The 14,315-nt window shown below is 18.5% G+C and overlaps 3 protein-coding genes across 3 annotated transcripts; 1 reads left to right on the forward strand and 2 right to left on the reverse strand. All coding sequences in view use genetic code 6, as the record gives it.

The window, feature by feature from the left end:
* Window positions 1-3,371: 3,371 nt before the first annotated feature.
* On the reverse strand, window positions 3,372-3,776 carry TTHERM_00580380 (hypothetical protein; the record flags this gene model as incomplete). The annotated part of the gene is made up of 1 exon (XM_001022940.1): window positions 3,372-3,776. One exon carries the CDS (start codon window positions 3,774-3,776, stop codon window positions 3,372-3,374), a length of 405 nt encoding a protein of 134 aa, XP_001022940.1.
* A 4,647-nt stretch (window positions 3,777-8,423) lies between these two features.
* On the reverse strand, window positions 8,424-8,828 carry TTHERM_00580400 (hypothetical protein; the record flags this gene model as incomplete). The annotated part of the gene is made up of 1 exon (XM_001022942.1): window positions 8,424-8,828. The coding sequence occupies one exon, from the start codon at window positions 8,826-8,828 to the stop codon at window positions 8,424-8,426; it is 405 nt and encodes a 134-aa protein (XP_001022942.1).
* Window positions 8,829-10,831: 2,003 nt separating this feature from the next.
* Window positions 10,832-13,410, forward strand: TTHERM_00580410 (hypothetical protein; the record flags this gene model as incomplete). The annotated part of the gene is made up of 5 exons (XM_001022943.2): window positions 10,832-11,561; window positions 11,898-12,209; window positions 12,273-12,334; window positions 12,818-13,289; window positions 13,385-13,410. The coding sequence occupies 5 exons, from the start codon at window positions 10,832-10,834 to the stop codon at window positions 13,408-13,410; spliced, it is 1,602 nt and encodes a 533-aa protein (XP_001022943.2).
* Between the last annotated feature and the right edge of the window lie 905 nt (window positions 13,411-14,315).

Below are 14,315 nucleotides of genomic sequence, written 5' to 3' on the forward strand. Positions count from 1 at the left end.
AATTGTTTATCTATTTATGTCAATCAAAATATGAAAAAATACGAAATGTTCACCACTTTCTACTTACATAAATTAATATAATTTAGATTACTAACTAAAATCTTTAAAATTCTTAAAGAAATATTTTTGAAAAATTTATAAATTTATATATTTAAAAATTCAATTATACAAACTTTTTAAAATAATATTGTTATAAATCAATAATACTCAATAAAATAAGAAAATAAATAACTATTTTAAGTCTCAATTTATTACCATTAATAACTAAATCTCTATAAATAAGTTTGTTTGTAATAAAAAATAAATCTTTGTATTGAATTTATTTTATTTACTTAAATACTTAACATATTTTATTAAAATTAGTAATCATATTAAAGATACAAAAATTTATTGTGGTGTTTTAATATTAATTATAACACAACTATAATCAGAAATTATTAGAACTAAAAACCATATTTTTTTTCTCTAAAATAAGCTAAATTAGAGATCAATAAATTGTTTCTATTATTTTTATTATTTGCACCAGGGAACCGCCAAATATTTAGTTTTTACCGAATATTTTTTTATTTATCATCAGCACTCTGTCATTTTGAAAAAAAGTATATTGGGTCAGACCCTATACCCTGATAAATGGTGATTAGACTATTTTATCTTATTTTTAAATTATTAGGAAACAAAAATAATTTTTAGATTTTAAATTACTTTAGCATTTTATTAGGTTTTTAAAATATATTATTACTAAATTCATTCATATTTAATAATAAATTTCTAATAATAAAAATAGAAAATAAATGCATGTTGATAGTCTTTTTCTAATTGTGTTTGTATTCGTAAAATCAGTGCTTTACCTTAAAATAAATTCATAAGGAAGATTTTAAGCGATATTATTAACTAATAAATCATATTTTTTTTATGATTTTTAAGATAGAAATAAATTTATTTTTATTTGGAAATAAAAATGTTATTTTTAAAACATAAAACTTTTTATATGTAAACAAAAAACTGTTAATAATCTTATTTAATTTACCTTATTTTCTATTTTATATAACAAAAAATTAATAATAATTATCATAAAAAAAATTTTTTTATTCAATAAAATGAGAGCATTCTTTCAACAAATATCATTTAAATCTTATTGACTAAATTATATTTTAAAACTATGATACTAAAAGTAGGTTTAAAGATGAAATCCATCACTTTTTGATTTAACTAAACTATTTGTTGTTTCTTAATTTTACATATTTTTATTCAAGTAATAAAATTTTATGGAGATAAACAAAATCTTTTGCTTTAATTTTTCAAATATAATTTTTGTGCCTAACTCTTGTAACTTTTTATCTATAACCATTATACTTATCATTAAATAGCTTAGAATTTACAGAAATTTGTTTGACCTAATATAAAAACTATAATTTTCAAAGACAGTGCTTATTTTTTTTAATTATAAAAAAACTACTTTATATGGTTAAATATTTTTATCTCAATTAAATTTATTTTAAATATTAACAATTTTTTTACTTCAGTTTTTAAAATATTTTTTGCAACTTTTTTTCAAAGAAGAAAAAATAAAGATTAGTTAAATTTTTTTTATGCATTGAATATTGCTTTTCGCTCAAAAATTTTCTCTAATTATTACAAAAATAGAGAAAGCTGATTTTTAAAAATAATATGAAAGAGATTTCTTACTAAAATGAAACTTTACATTTTTAAAAGTTTAAAAATAATCTTCCTCCTAAGAAAAGAAGCAGAAACTACTTACTACAAGATTTATGTCAAATGATGGAAAGATTTTTTTTTTTCAATTTAAACATATGAATAATCATCTCTATTAATATTCATTATCTATTTTAGATTTTTTAAAAAATTAACACATTATTGACTTGTTTTCAACATTTAGCAAAGATTTTCTCTTAAAATCTTTACATTTTCTATATAATTTAAATTACTATATAACTTTTATTATTACTTATAATATAAATCGAGCTAAATTTCCTAAAATATTAAATATTTGTTTTTATGCTCTATAAAAAAAAAGCATATTATGTAAACGATAAAAGTTTACTGTTTCAAAGCAATATAAACATTTTTAAGGATATAAAAAAACCTTAAATATAGCAAATTTTTAATTTAATAGCTATGAATTAAAAAAATGGATTGTACACTGCCTAATAATAATGACTTTCTATCAAATTCACTAAAAAAATTTGTAATTAATAAATAAATGAAATAATAGATTCTCAGAGTATCAATTTTTTTCCTAATTTATCCTTATAAAGTTTTAATTAAATTCAGGTTTTTGGTATTAGCTTAATTAACTGTTAAGTATTTTAGAATTAGATTCAATAAAATAATTAGTTAGTATTTATTATTCAATGCAATCTATGGTAAAATTATTGATTTTAAAAATAAATAAGTCATTCATTTAAATTTTATAAAAATATTTTTTTATGTTGGAGATATTTTCTAGTATCACTTAATTAAAATTTTTTTTCTAATTTATTTATGTAGTAATTGAAATTCAAGTAGATATAATTATTGAATCATTATAATTAGCTTGAATTTATTTACTAATATATAAATTTAAACAATGAAATTGTAAAAATAAATTTACAGATTTTTTATAAATATCATAATAATTACAAACACAAAATTTATGTAAATTGCATAAAGTTATAAATTCAAAAGATTAAGTTTTTTATTTTATACATATTTAATACTTATTTTAATTCTTATAAATGTAAACAAAACCAGAAACTTTAGATTTTTATTCATATTGTATTATCCCTAATTATATTCTATTAAAATATTTACTTTCTAATAAAAATAAGAAAATCTTTTTAATTGAGGCAAAAAATATATTCAATAAAAAGCCCCTATTAAATTAATTATGAAAGCTATAATTTGATCACTAATCTTCAAACTCAAATAATAATCATTTGTTTATTAATTTCAAAAAGATTCATTACAATATTGAAAAACTATAAATCCTCTTCTAATTAAGATATTTCCCTTGAATAAAAAAGTTCTATAAAAAATATTGTATTATCCTTTCGAATGATATGCAATCAGGATCACAGAAAAAATACTTTCAATTTTAAGTTGAGTTTCATATTAAGTTTTAAGGAAAATTTTATTTATTTTATTCAATTTTTAGATAAGATATTCAAAATAAACACATTTTAGTTTGTTTCTTTTAAAAATAATAATATGATAACTTCATATTAACTGCTTAAAAATAATTGAATTATTATTTTTTGATATTTTCTCAAATTGCTAAAAAAAATGAATTTAATACAAATAAAAAAATTTAATAATATCTCAAAATATGAAAATAATATATAGAAATATAAGTTTTTTTCGTTAATAATTATTCATTCTTATTAAAAAATTAATATGATGATATCTATTTTATTAATTGTTTAAATAAGACCAGCTTCTTATAATTCATGAGGATTAAAGTACATCTTGACAAATTCAACATCAACTACATTTTTAAAAACCATAGCTGTTTACTTTTCTCCTCTTACTATGTCAACTATCCCTTCATATATTTTATCTAATTTTTATTGGGTAATCAAATCTTATGCCGCATTTTGAAATCTTTTTTAGATGAATTGATTTATTCTTTCAAATGAAAAATTAGTACCAAATTTCACAGGTTTTTTATTATACTTTAATTCTTATTGCATATACACAGGTAAGATTTCATTTAGTTTTTTTGATATTTCAGAATGATCCAGCAATTTAGCACTGTTATTGGTAATTTAATTTTCCATCTCTTGTTAGATTTTTTGTTTTATTTTATTATTATTTTCTTAAATTAATTATTGATTTTGCTTAGATTTAAAAAAAAAATAAAATAAAAGTATTTTATTGAATATTATTTAAAATTGCTTATTTTAGATTTAAATACCTATTATAAAAAGAAACAAGCTGTTCTTACTTGTGTGGATTTGGAGAATCAATTAATAATCAAGCATATATATATCCTAAGAAATCAATAAATGTCCTATTTACAAATCAGTCAGTAACTTTTGCCATACATAGGATCTTATTGCTCAATAAACAATATTATCTAAGACATTTAGATAGATTTTAACAATCAAGAAGTATTAATCACATATGATAATTTAGGAAATATTAAATTTTGGAAATATTAATCTCCCATAATTAACTTTCTATACGAAATCCCTCAAACTCTTTAAACTAGAGATAATTCTCTCATTTGCAAGATTTCATAAAGTAATTTTTATTCATTTTTAACCTAGTGAATTTAATTTGATTTTAAAGAAATTAATTAATCATGCTTATTGTAGCCAAAATTTAATTAAAAAATGAATATATCTTTACAAGGGTATATATTTTATTAAAAATTTAATTATTCAAACAAATATAATTTTCAAGTCTTAATATCAATAAATTATTTTCCATAAAATTAGGTCTTAATGAATGAATAGTTACAGTACTTCTAAATTAATATTTAAATGTAAAATGGTTTTTAAAATTAATTCATTTATTAATGAAATATTTTTACAAAAACATAAATTTTTTAAAATAAACCACTCATTCATTATTAATTAAAAGTCAATATTATTATATTTATTTTATTTATAGTTTTAATCAGGTAAGCCTCTTTTAAATGACAAGGATAAAAATACATCTTTACTATATCACTATCAACTAAATTTTTAAAGATCATTGCTGTTTCTTATTCTATTCTTATTATACTAACTATTCCTTCACAACTTTAATCTACTTTTTCCTAAGTGATCTTTTCAAATATTGCATTAGGAAATTTCTTTTGGATGAATCCATTTATTTTTTCAAATGAAAAATTATTTCCTATCACCACAGGCTTTTTATTTTTCTTTAGTTCTAATTATATGAATACAGGCAAAATTTCATTTAATTTTTTTGAAATTTGAGTATGATTGAGTTATTAATATCTATTGTTTTTAATTTAAATTTCCATTTGAGGAAGTGTTAAATTTGATAATTATTTGTTTTTATTTTTTTAACAATCTAAAGTGTTAATTTTTCTTATTAATTAAAAAAAAGTATTTTATAATTTTCCTTATTAATTAAAAATAAAAGTATTTTATTTAATTTTAAATATCAATCAGTAATAATACTCAATTAAATATGAATATAAATAATTATTTTAAAAAATCAATTTGTTACAATTAATAACTAAATCTCTTTAAAAAGGTTATTGATTGCAATAAAATATTTTGTATTGAATTTATTTTAATAACCAAAACACTTAATAAATTTTATTTAATTGTTAATTATAATAATTGATTTAATTACTAGTATCTTAATATTAAAATCTGTTAAGTATTTATAAATAATGATACTCAAGATACAAATAATTATAGACGTATTCATAATAATTATAATGTAAGCAGCATTAGTCGGAAATTATTAGCAAGCAAAAAGCAAATAATCCCTTTTTTGATTCTCTTTTTTCAACTTAAATAGAGAAAATATTTATCTTTTAAATTTTTAAGATTTTTAGTAAAAATTAAGTATTTTGTTTCTATAAAATTTATTATTTACACCAGGGAACAACCATATATTTGGTTTTTACCAAATTGTTATTTCATTTATCATTTTCACTTCCAATCATTTTTTCCAACACTATATATTGGTTAATACCCTGATAAATGATTATTATACATATTTATTTATCTTATTTTTAAATTTTTCGGAAATAAAAATAATTTTTAGATTTTATATTTCTTTAAAGACATTTTTAAAATATAATACTATATTCATTCATATTTAGTGAATAAAATTCATAAATAAAAGTAGTAAGTAAATACTTATTGATAGCCTTTTTCTAATTGTGCTATCAGTAAAATCAGTGCTTTGCCTTAAGATAAATTTATAAGGAATGTTTAAAGTGATATTATTAACTAATAAATCATATTTTTTTTATGATTTTTACAATAGAAATAAATTTATTTTTATATGGAAATAAAAATTTTATTTTTAAAACATAAAGCTTTGCCTACTTAAACAAAAAACTGTTAATAATCTTATTGACTTTTCCTTATTTTCTATTTAAAGGATTAATAACAATTATCATAAAATAATCATTTTTATGTAATAAAATGAGAGCATTCTTTCAACAAGCATCATTTATCTCTTATTGACTAAATTAACTTTTAATAATATGATGCAACAAGTAGTTTAAAGATGAAATCTACTCACTTTTTTATTTAACTATGCCAGCTGTTTGTACCTAAATTTTACATACCTTTATTCAAGTAATAAAACTTTATAGAGAAAAGCAAAATCTTTTTAAATTCTTTTGCTTTAATTTTTCAAATTTAATTTTTGTGCCTAACTCTATTAGTTTTTTTCCATAATCATTAATCTTATTATTAAATAGATAGAATTGACATTAATCAGTTTGACCAATCTAAATACTATTGTTTTCAAAGATTGTGTTTGTTTTTTAATTATAAAAAAAAACTACTTTAAATGGTTAAATTTTTTTTTTCAATTAAATACATTTAAATATTAATAACTTTTTTACTTCAGTATGTAAAATGTTTTTTTTTGGAATTTTTTTCTAAAGAGGAAAAAATAAAGATTAGTTAAATTTTCTTTCTTTTTTTCTTTGTATTTTGCAATAGCTCAAAAAAATTTCTCTAATTAAAACAAAAATAGAGAAAGCTGATTCTTTAAAATAATATGAAAGAGCTTTCTGATTTTTTACTAAAGCTAAACTATACATTTTTAAAAGTTTAAAAATAATCTTCCTAATTCCTAAGAATAGGAACTATTTGATCAAAATTTAAGTCAAATGATGGATAGATTTTTTTTACAATTTAAACATATCAATAATCATCTATTTTAATAATCATTATCTATTTTACATTTTTAAGAATATTAACAAACTATTGGTTTGTTTTCAACATTTAGCTACAATGTTCTCTTATAATCTTTACATTTTCTATATTATTTAAATTATAGTATAACTTTTATTGCTACTTTTACTATAAATCGAGTTAAATTTCCTAAAATATGAATTATTTTTTTCTCTAGAAAAAAAGTTTATTATATTAACGATAAAAATTCACAGTTTCAAAGCAATATAAACATTTTTAAGGATATGAAAAAACCTTAAATATAGCAAATTTTTAATTATATAGCTATGAATTAAAAAATGGATTGCACACTGCCTAATAATAATCACTTTCTATTAAATTCACTTTTAAAAAATTTGAATATAGTAAATTTATGAAATAATAGATTATGAGAGTATCTATTTTTTCCTATATGTTCCTTATAAATATAGTTTTAATTAAATCCAGACTTTTAGTATTCGCTTAATTGTTGAGTGCATTAAAATAAGATTTAATACAATAATTAGTTAGTATTTATTATTCAATGCAATCTATGGTAAAATAATATTGATTTTAAAAATAAATATGAAATTCATTGAAATATTAAAAAAATATTTTTTTTTATGTTAGAGATATTTTCTAGTATCAATCAATTAATTTCACTAATTTAAAAAAAATGATCTAATTAATCTATTTAATAATTTAAATCAAAGTGGATATCAATAATGAATCATTATAATTAGCTTGAATTTATTAACTAAAATTAATTTACAGATCTTGTTAATAAATTTCATACTAAATTATAAATACGAAATATTTACAAATTACTTAAAGTTAAAATTTTAGCAGATTGAATTTTTTATTTTATACATATTTAATACTATTTTAATTCTTATAACATGTAATTCCCAGAAACTTTAGATTTTTCTTCAAATTGTATAATCCCTAATAATATTCTATTAAAAAATTTATTTATGGATAACCAAAGAAAATCGGTTGAATTGGGGAAGGGAAAATATATTTAATAAAATTTATTATGAAATTTATAAATTGGCCACTAATTTCCAAACTCCAAAAGTAATCAATTTGTTTATCAACACCAAAATCATTCATAAGAAGATTGAAAAATTAATTATATATAAATCATCTAAATCTTCTCATTAAAATACTTCTCTAGAATAAAAAAAATTAAAGAAGTTCTAGAAAAAATATTGTTTATATATTGAATGATAGCTATTAGAATCAAAAGGAAAAATACTTTCAATTTTTTGTTTATTTAAATATTAAGTTTTAAGGAAAATTTGATTTATTTGATTTAATGTTTTGATTTGATTTGATATTAAAAATATACAAATTTTTGTTTGTTTGTTTGTTTGTTTTAATAATAATAATATGATAACTTCAGATTTAGAGCTTAAAAAAATTGATTATAATCGAATTTTTATCTTTTGATTTTTTTCCAAATTGCTTAAAAAAAACGAAAAAAATACAAATAAAAAATTTTATTAATATCTCAAACTATGAAAATAATATATAGAAATATAAGTTTTTTTCGTTAATAATTATTCATTCTTATTTAAAAATTAATATGATGATATCTATTTTATTAATTGTTTCAATAAGACTAGCTTCTTATAATTCATGAGGATTAAAATACATCTTCACTATTTCAACATCAACTACATTTTTAAAAATCATAACTGTTTCCTTATCTCTTCTGATTATTTCAACTATCCCTTCATATATTTTATCTAATTTTTATTGGGTGACCAAATCTTGTGCTGCATTAGGAAATCTTTTTTAAATGATTTGATTTATTCTTTCAAATGAAAAATTAGTACCGATTTTCACAGGTTTTTTACTATACTTTAACTCAAATTGCATATACACAGGCAAGACTTCATTTAGCTTTTTTGATATTCCAGAATGATTCTGCAACTTTGCACTGCTATTGGTAATTTAATTTTCCATCTTTTGTTTGATTATTTGTTTCTCTTATTTGATTATTATCTTAAATCAATTTTGATTTCGCTTAAATAAAGAAAACTAAAAGTATTTTATTTATATATTTTTTTAAAATGCTAATTTAAGTAATATATTTTAAAATAAAATTTAATATTTAGATATTAAATTTTGTTGATTGATATAAAAAATCAGATTTACTTATAATAGAATAAATCAAGTAATTTAACAAAATAATATTGCTAATAAAATAAATGAAGTAAAAATTAAAAATAAAAATGTAAAAAATACCAAATTTAGTATTACTTTCTCTTTTAATAATTGATTGATGTTCTATAAAAATGCAAAAATTCAATATATTTATAGGGTTTGGTATTTATTATCAACTAAAAATGTATAATATTTATTGCAATTACTTGGAATAAATTTAAAAAATAAAGTATCACTTTTTTAGATATTTACTCTGAATTTAATGAATTCTTTAAAATAATTAAATAGATAAATTAATAACGTGAAATTTTATAATTAGCTACCTTTATTAATAAAGATTATTTATTACTCAATTAATAAATATTAATGACTTTACTGCAATCTTCCTATTTACTTACTTTCATTTATAAAATGAAAAATACAAAAAATCTGAATTAATATAGAAATTAATTATCTAAAAAACTTTACTATTTTTTTATTTTCTTTAAGATGCGCTGAATTATTTTTTAAATAGATACTTCACAATAAAATTGTGGATAAAATTTTTTACTGTAGGTAGATTTATTTATAGCTGTAGATATATTTTGAGGACAAACCTCTGATAAATACAAAAAATAAAAATTTAAATCATTAAAAAAAATGATTTAAAATAAATATAAAAAACTTTGAAATAATTTTACAAAATAATTTAATTATTTTAAAAATTTTTTAAAACATTTTTATACATTAAATCTAATCATTTTTAATTTTTTAATTTATTTTAATTATATAAAGCTATTTATTAAATAAAAGAATTTCATCATATAGATTATATGGTCTTTTAGAGCGGATTCATATTTTAAAAATACTATTTTGATAACTTTTTTTAAATTGCTTAGATATATAAAGAAGAAGATAACTTCTTATTAAAAAATTGATTGATAAATAAGAAAATGTTAAGAAATATTTTTATTTTTCTAAATTACATGGAATAAATTACTATTATATTAATTCCTTTACTATTGATCATTGATAAATATTGGAAATAAAATATATTTTTTTAAATTATTATTTTCCACTTCAAAGGCCCTATCTTATATAGCAATTGTCTTTTACTTTACCAAGGTTTTCATTTAAAAATAAAAGTGGTAATTTATAATTTAAATTACTCTTAGATTTCTATATAAATTTTATCTATTTATATTTATTCAAGATTTATGATAAATAAATAGTTTAGACACTAAAAAATATTTTATATTAAATTTAAAATGTCATATTATATATTTTACTAATTAATACTGATCTTCAAAATGTTAAACATCTTCATTTATTATTTTAAGCGAGTTATCCATTGATAAGATTTGTATTCATTTTTAGTATATCAAAACTTTAACTTATGAATATTTATTTTGTTCATTTATTTTAAATAAGTAAAATTTAGAAATATATATTTGAAAAATTCATAGTAATTGATAAATTATTTTTAAATAAGAATATTATTGATTTTAAAATCAAATAAAAAAAATGAAATACGTTAGTTGTATTTTACTTACAAGATGTAAATTAATTAATTTTACAAATAAAAATGACTCACTATTGTCATGTAGAAAAATGAAATTTAACTTTAAAAAATGGTGGCATGTTAAATATAAATGATGCATAAAAAATATATTGCAAATTAATTAAAAGTTATTTAAAAACACTAATGTACATATAATAAAAAGAATTTTGCAAAAACAAACTGAAATAAATAAGAATTTAAAAAAAAGTAATTTGTTTTAAGAAAGTAGACAAAATATTAATTAAATAATAAGTTAGTTGGTATGTAGAAGTATTTGTTGATTTTACAAATCTTAGCAAATTCAATATTAATTGTCAAATCTGGTTAATGTGTAGAAGGATAAGTATTAGATGTTTATTCAAACTAATGTTTTGAGTGCCCATTAAACTGCATTAGCTGCTAGTTTGATAATTTTACAAATAACTTATCTTTAAATCAAGAAATAAGAAATTGTAATGTATGCAAAGAACCATTCTTATTGAGTGAAGATTAATAGAATTGTATTTTAAAATGCGATAATTATTAACTTAATAATCTTTGTATGCCTTGTGATATTATTGGATGCAAGAAATGCGCATCTTAAGTATTATGTGAATAATGCTTAGATGGATATGATTTAAAAAATGGAATTTGTATCTCAAGTTGTAATCAAGAATATAAATACCTATTATAAAAAGAAACAAGCTGTTCTTACTTGTGTGGATTGGGAGAATCAATTAATGATCAAGCATATATATGCTAAGAAATTAATAAATGTCCTATTTATTAATCAGTCAGTAACTTTTGCCATACATATGATATTATTTCTCAATAAACAATATTATCTGCAGACATTTACATAGATCTTAACAATCAAGAAGTATTAATCACATATGATAATTTAGGAAATATTAAATTTTGGAAATATTAATCTCCCATAATTAACTTTCTATACGAAATCCCTCAAACTCTTTAAGCTAGAGATAATTCTCTCATTTGCAAGATTTCATAAAGTAATTTTTATTCATTTTTAACCTAGTGAATTTAATTTGATTTTAAAAAAATTAATTAATCATGTTTATTGTAGCCAAAAGTTAATTAAAAAATGAAGATATCTTTATGGGTATATATTTATTAAAAATTTAATAATTCAAACAAATATAAAATAAGTTTTATTTTAAAAAAATATTTTCAATTCGAATTTGATTTTGCTAATAATAAATTAATAACAAAAATTTTTGCAATATAAAAGTAAAATTTGATAAAAAAATATCCCAACTTATTTATTTCTAATTTAACGTTAAGTTTATTTTAATATTGATAATAAAATTTATTCTTTAAAAATTTAGAAAGATATTACTTTTGTATATACTTTAATTATATACAAACACTTGACTTGGATTCATAATAGTTTAATTAAGGAAGAGTTCTTAATTAATCACAAACAGGAGGATTATAATTTTTAGACTTAATATCAAATAATGGAGTTGATTTTTTATGTTTACTAAGTGAATAAAAAATTCTTTTATTTGAAGTCGAAAATCTCTTTAACAACTTTACAACCAGGTCTTTATAAGATTCAATTAAGCTTAACTTTGATCAAAGCATTTATATTTAAATTGAATAATTTAGTTAAAAGCTTCTAATATATAAATCTACAGGTAATTTTTTTTTATTTAATTAAATAAATTGAAACTTTAAAAAATGTTTATTCATTTGTTTAGAAATTTGGTCTGATATTGAAGGAGATACCTACGAAGGAGTACTTTATTTTGAAGATAAAGAGGTTTGCTAACTTAAAAATCCTTATTACTAACTAACAAGAGCAAACGCTAATATTTACGTTTTATTGGGATAAGCTAATTATGGAATTTTAATTTTTAGTAATAATTATACATCTCTCTGCCAAGAATTTATTATACAAAATATAGATTTAAAAAACTATTATCCAACATTTGTTTCTTCTGATTAATTTTTAATAATTGTACTAGCAACAAATAATCAGTTTCTTTGCAATTAAATTTAGAAATTGTATTATATAGTAGAAAGTTAACAATCTCAAATTGAGCTTAGTGAAGAATTGCAATTTTAATAAAATTTAAATATTTAATAAGCCTGTTTTCAATAATAATTAATAGTTGAAAGCTCATTAATTTTCAAAATGAATTTAGAAATCAACATCCTTGTTAAGATTGATTTAAGAACTTTTGCTACTAACAATTACTTTTTCTTTCAAAATTTTTATTAAATATTCATAATTAATAATTAGATTATTTTAACATTAGATGAAAATAACTTAGCGTCTGTCATTCTTATAGATGACTATAATTATATAATTGATAAATAAACAATCTGTAAGAGTTAAATGCTTCCTAACATAACTTACGGATATGTATCATTTAATATATTTGACACAGAAAGAAAAAAATATTAGCTAGATGGCTTTAGTACAAATTTATTACTTAGAGATATGCAAAATGGAGGTATCATATTTAGTTTAAGAAATTCCTACAGCCCTACTTTTAGTTTATCATAAAATAAAATTTTAAACTTTATGTTTGGAGCAATCGTAGTTGTTGATATGCAAAAAGATCCAGAAAATGAAGAAGAATTCATTAATCAATTAATACTACCTTTAGCTTATAGAAATGGAATATTCTTTCAAGATAGTGAAGAAAATTTATATATTTATAATTTTGATGGCTATTCAAACAAATCTATAGTTAGCTACAAAATTACGGGTTAATTTATTACTCAATTTTAAGGGAGATAAAATCTTACATATGTAAAAGATATATTTCATTCAATTTTTTAATTTAACTTACATAAAAATTAGGATTTTAAGTAAAGACATTTTAATGAAAACAAGAAAATCATTTGCCTTGTTGATTAGAATAATTTAGTCCTCTCATTCTTCGATTTTATCAATTTAAGATAATATGACATATCCTTACTTTAATCTTAAAAAAATAGCACGATATAGAACATTTTATATTCTATTTAATTAGAAAGCGAAACAATTATATTTTTAACACAAAATTATATTTTCAAAATTAATTTTTTGGGAGAAATTATATCTTAAAAATAAATTGTCTCTTATCCAATTAGATTTAATGCTTTAATTTATTATAAAGTAATAATTATTGTATCTAAGGACTCTATTAATTTTATAGATGAGAATCTAAATCTTCTTTCAACTACTTTCTCTACTTACGGAGACTTGCTTTATTAAATTACTTTTGGAGAAAAATTTATCATCACTTCATATGATTCTTATAAAGTATAAATAATAAATTTCGATACTATGTAAGAAATAATATTAGTCTTATTCTTTTAAGTTCCTTAAATTATTACTTATCAAGATGGAATTCATGTAAAATATTTATTTTTTCATTATTTATTTATTTAATATAATTCCTCTCTGCTTCTTTTTTAGCTCACCATATTTTTTATTTAAATCAACAATTAAAAAAATGAGGATTTTAGGTAAACCTCATTTCTTATTCGTTTTTATTATAGATGTTTTACGGTATTTCTAAAATTTTTTTTAATTTAAAATTTAATTTCAAAGAAATTATAAGAATACTTTTAATAAAAATTATTTAACAAAAAATTTTATGTTAGAATTATTTAAAATGATGCCTATATTTATTTTAAAATATTTAATATAAATTAAGATGTTAATCTTTTAAAATAAAAATATAATTTCTTTTTTTTTTAATTCTTCGTTTTTTAGAAGTAAAGAAATTTTATATTTATTATTTATT

The sequence above is a fragment of the Tetrahymena thermophila genome (genome assembly GCF_000189635.1).
Source record: "Tetrahymena thermophila SB210 genomic scaffold scf_8254464, whole genome shotgun sequence".
Taxonomy (NCBI): domain Eukaryota; phylum Ciliophora; class Oligohymenophorea; order Hymenostomatida; family Tetrahymenidae; genus Tetrahymena; species Tetrahymena thermophila.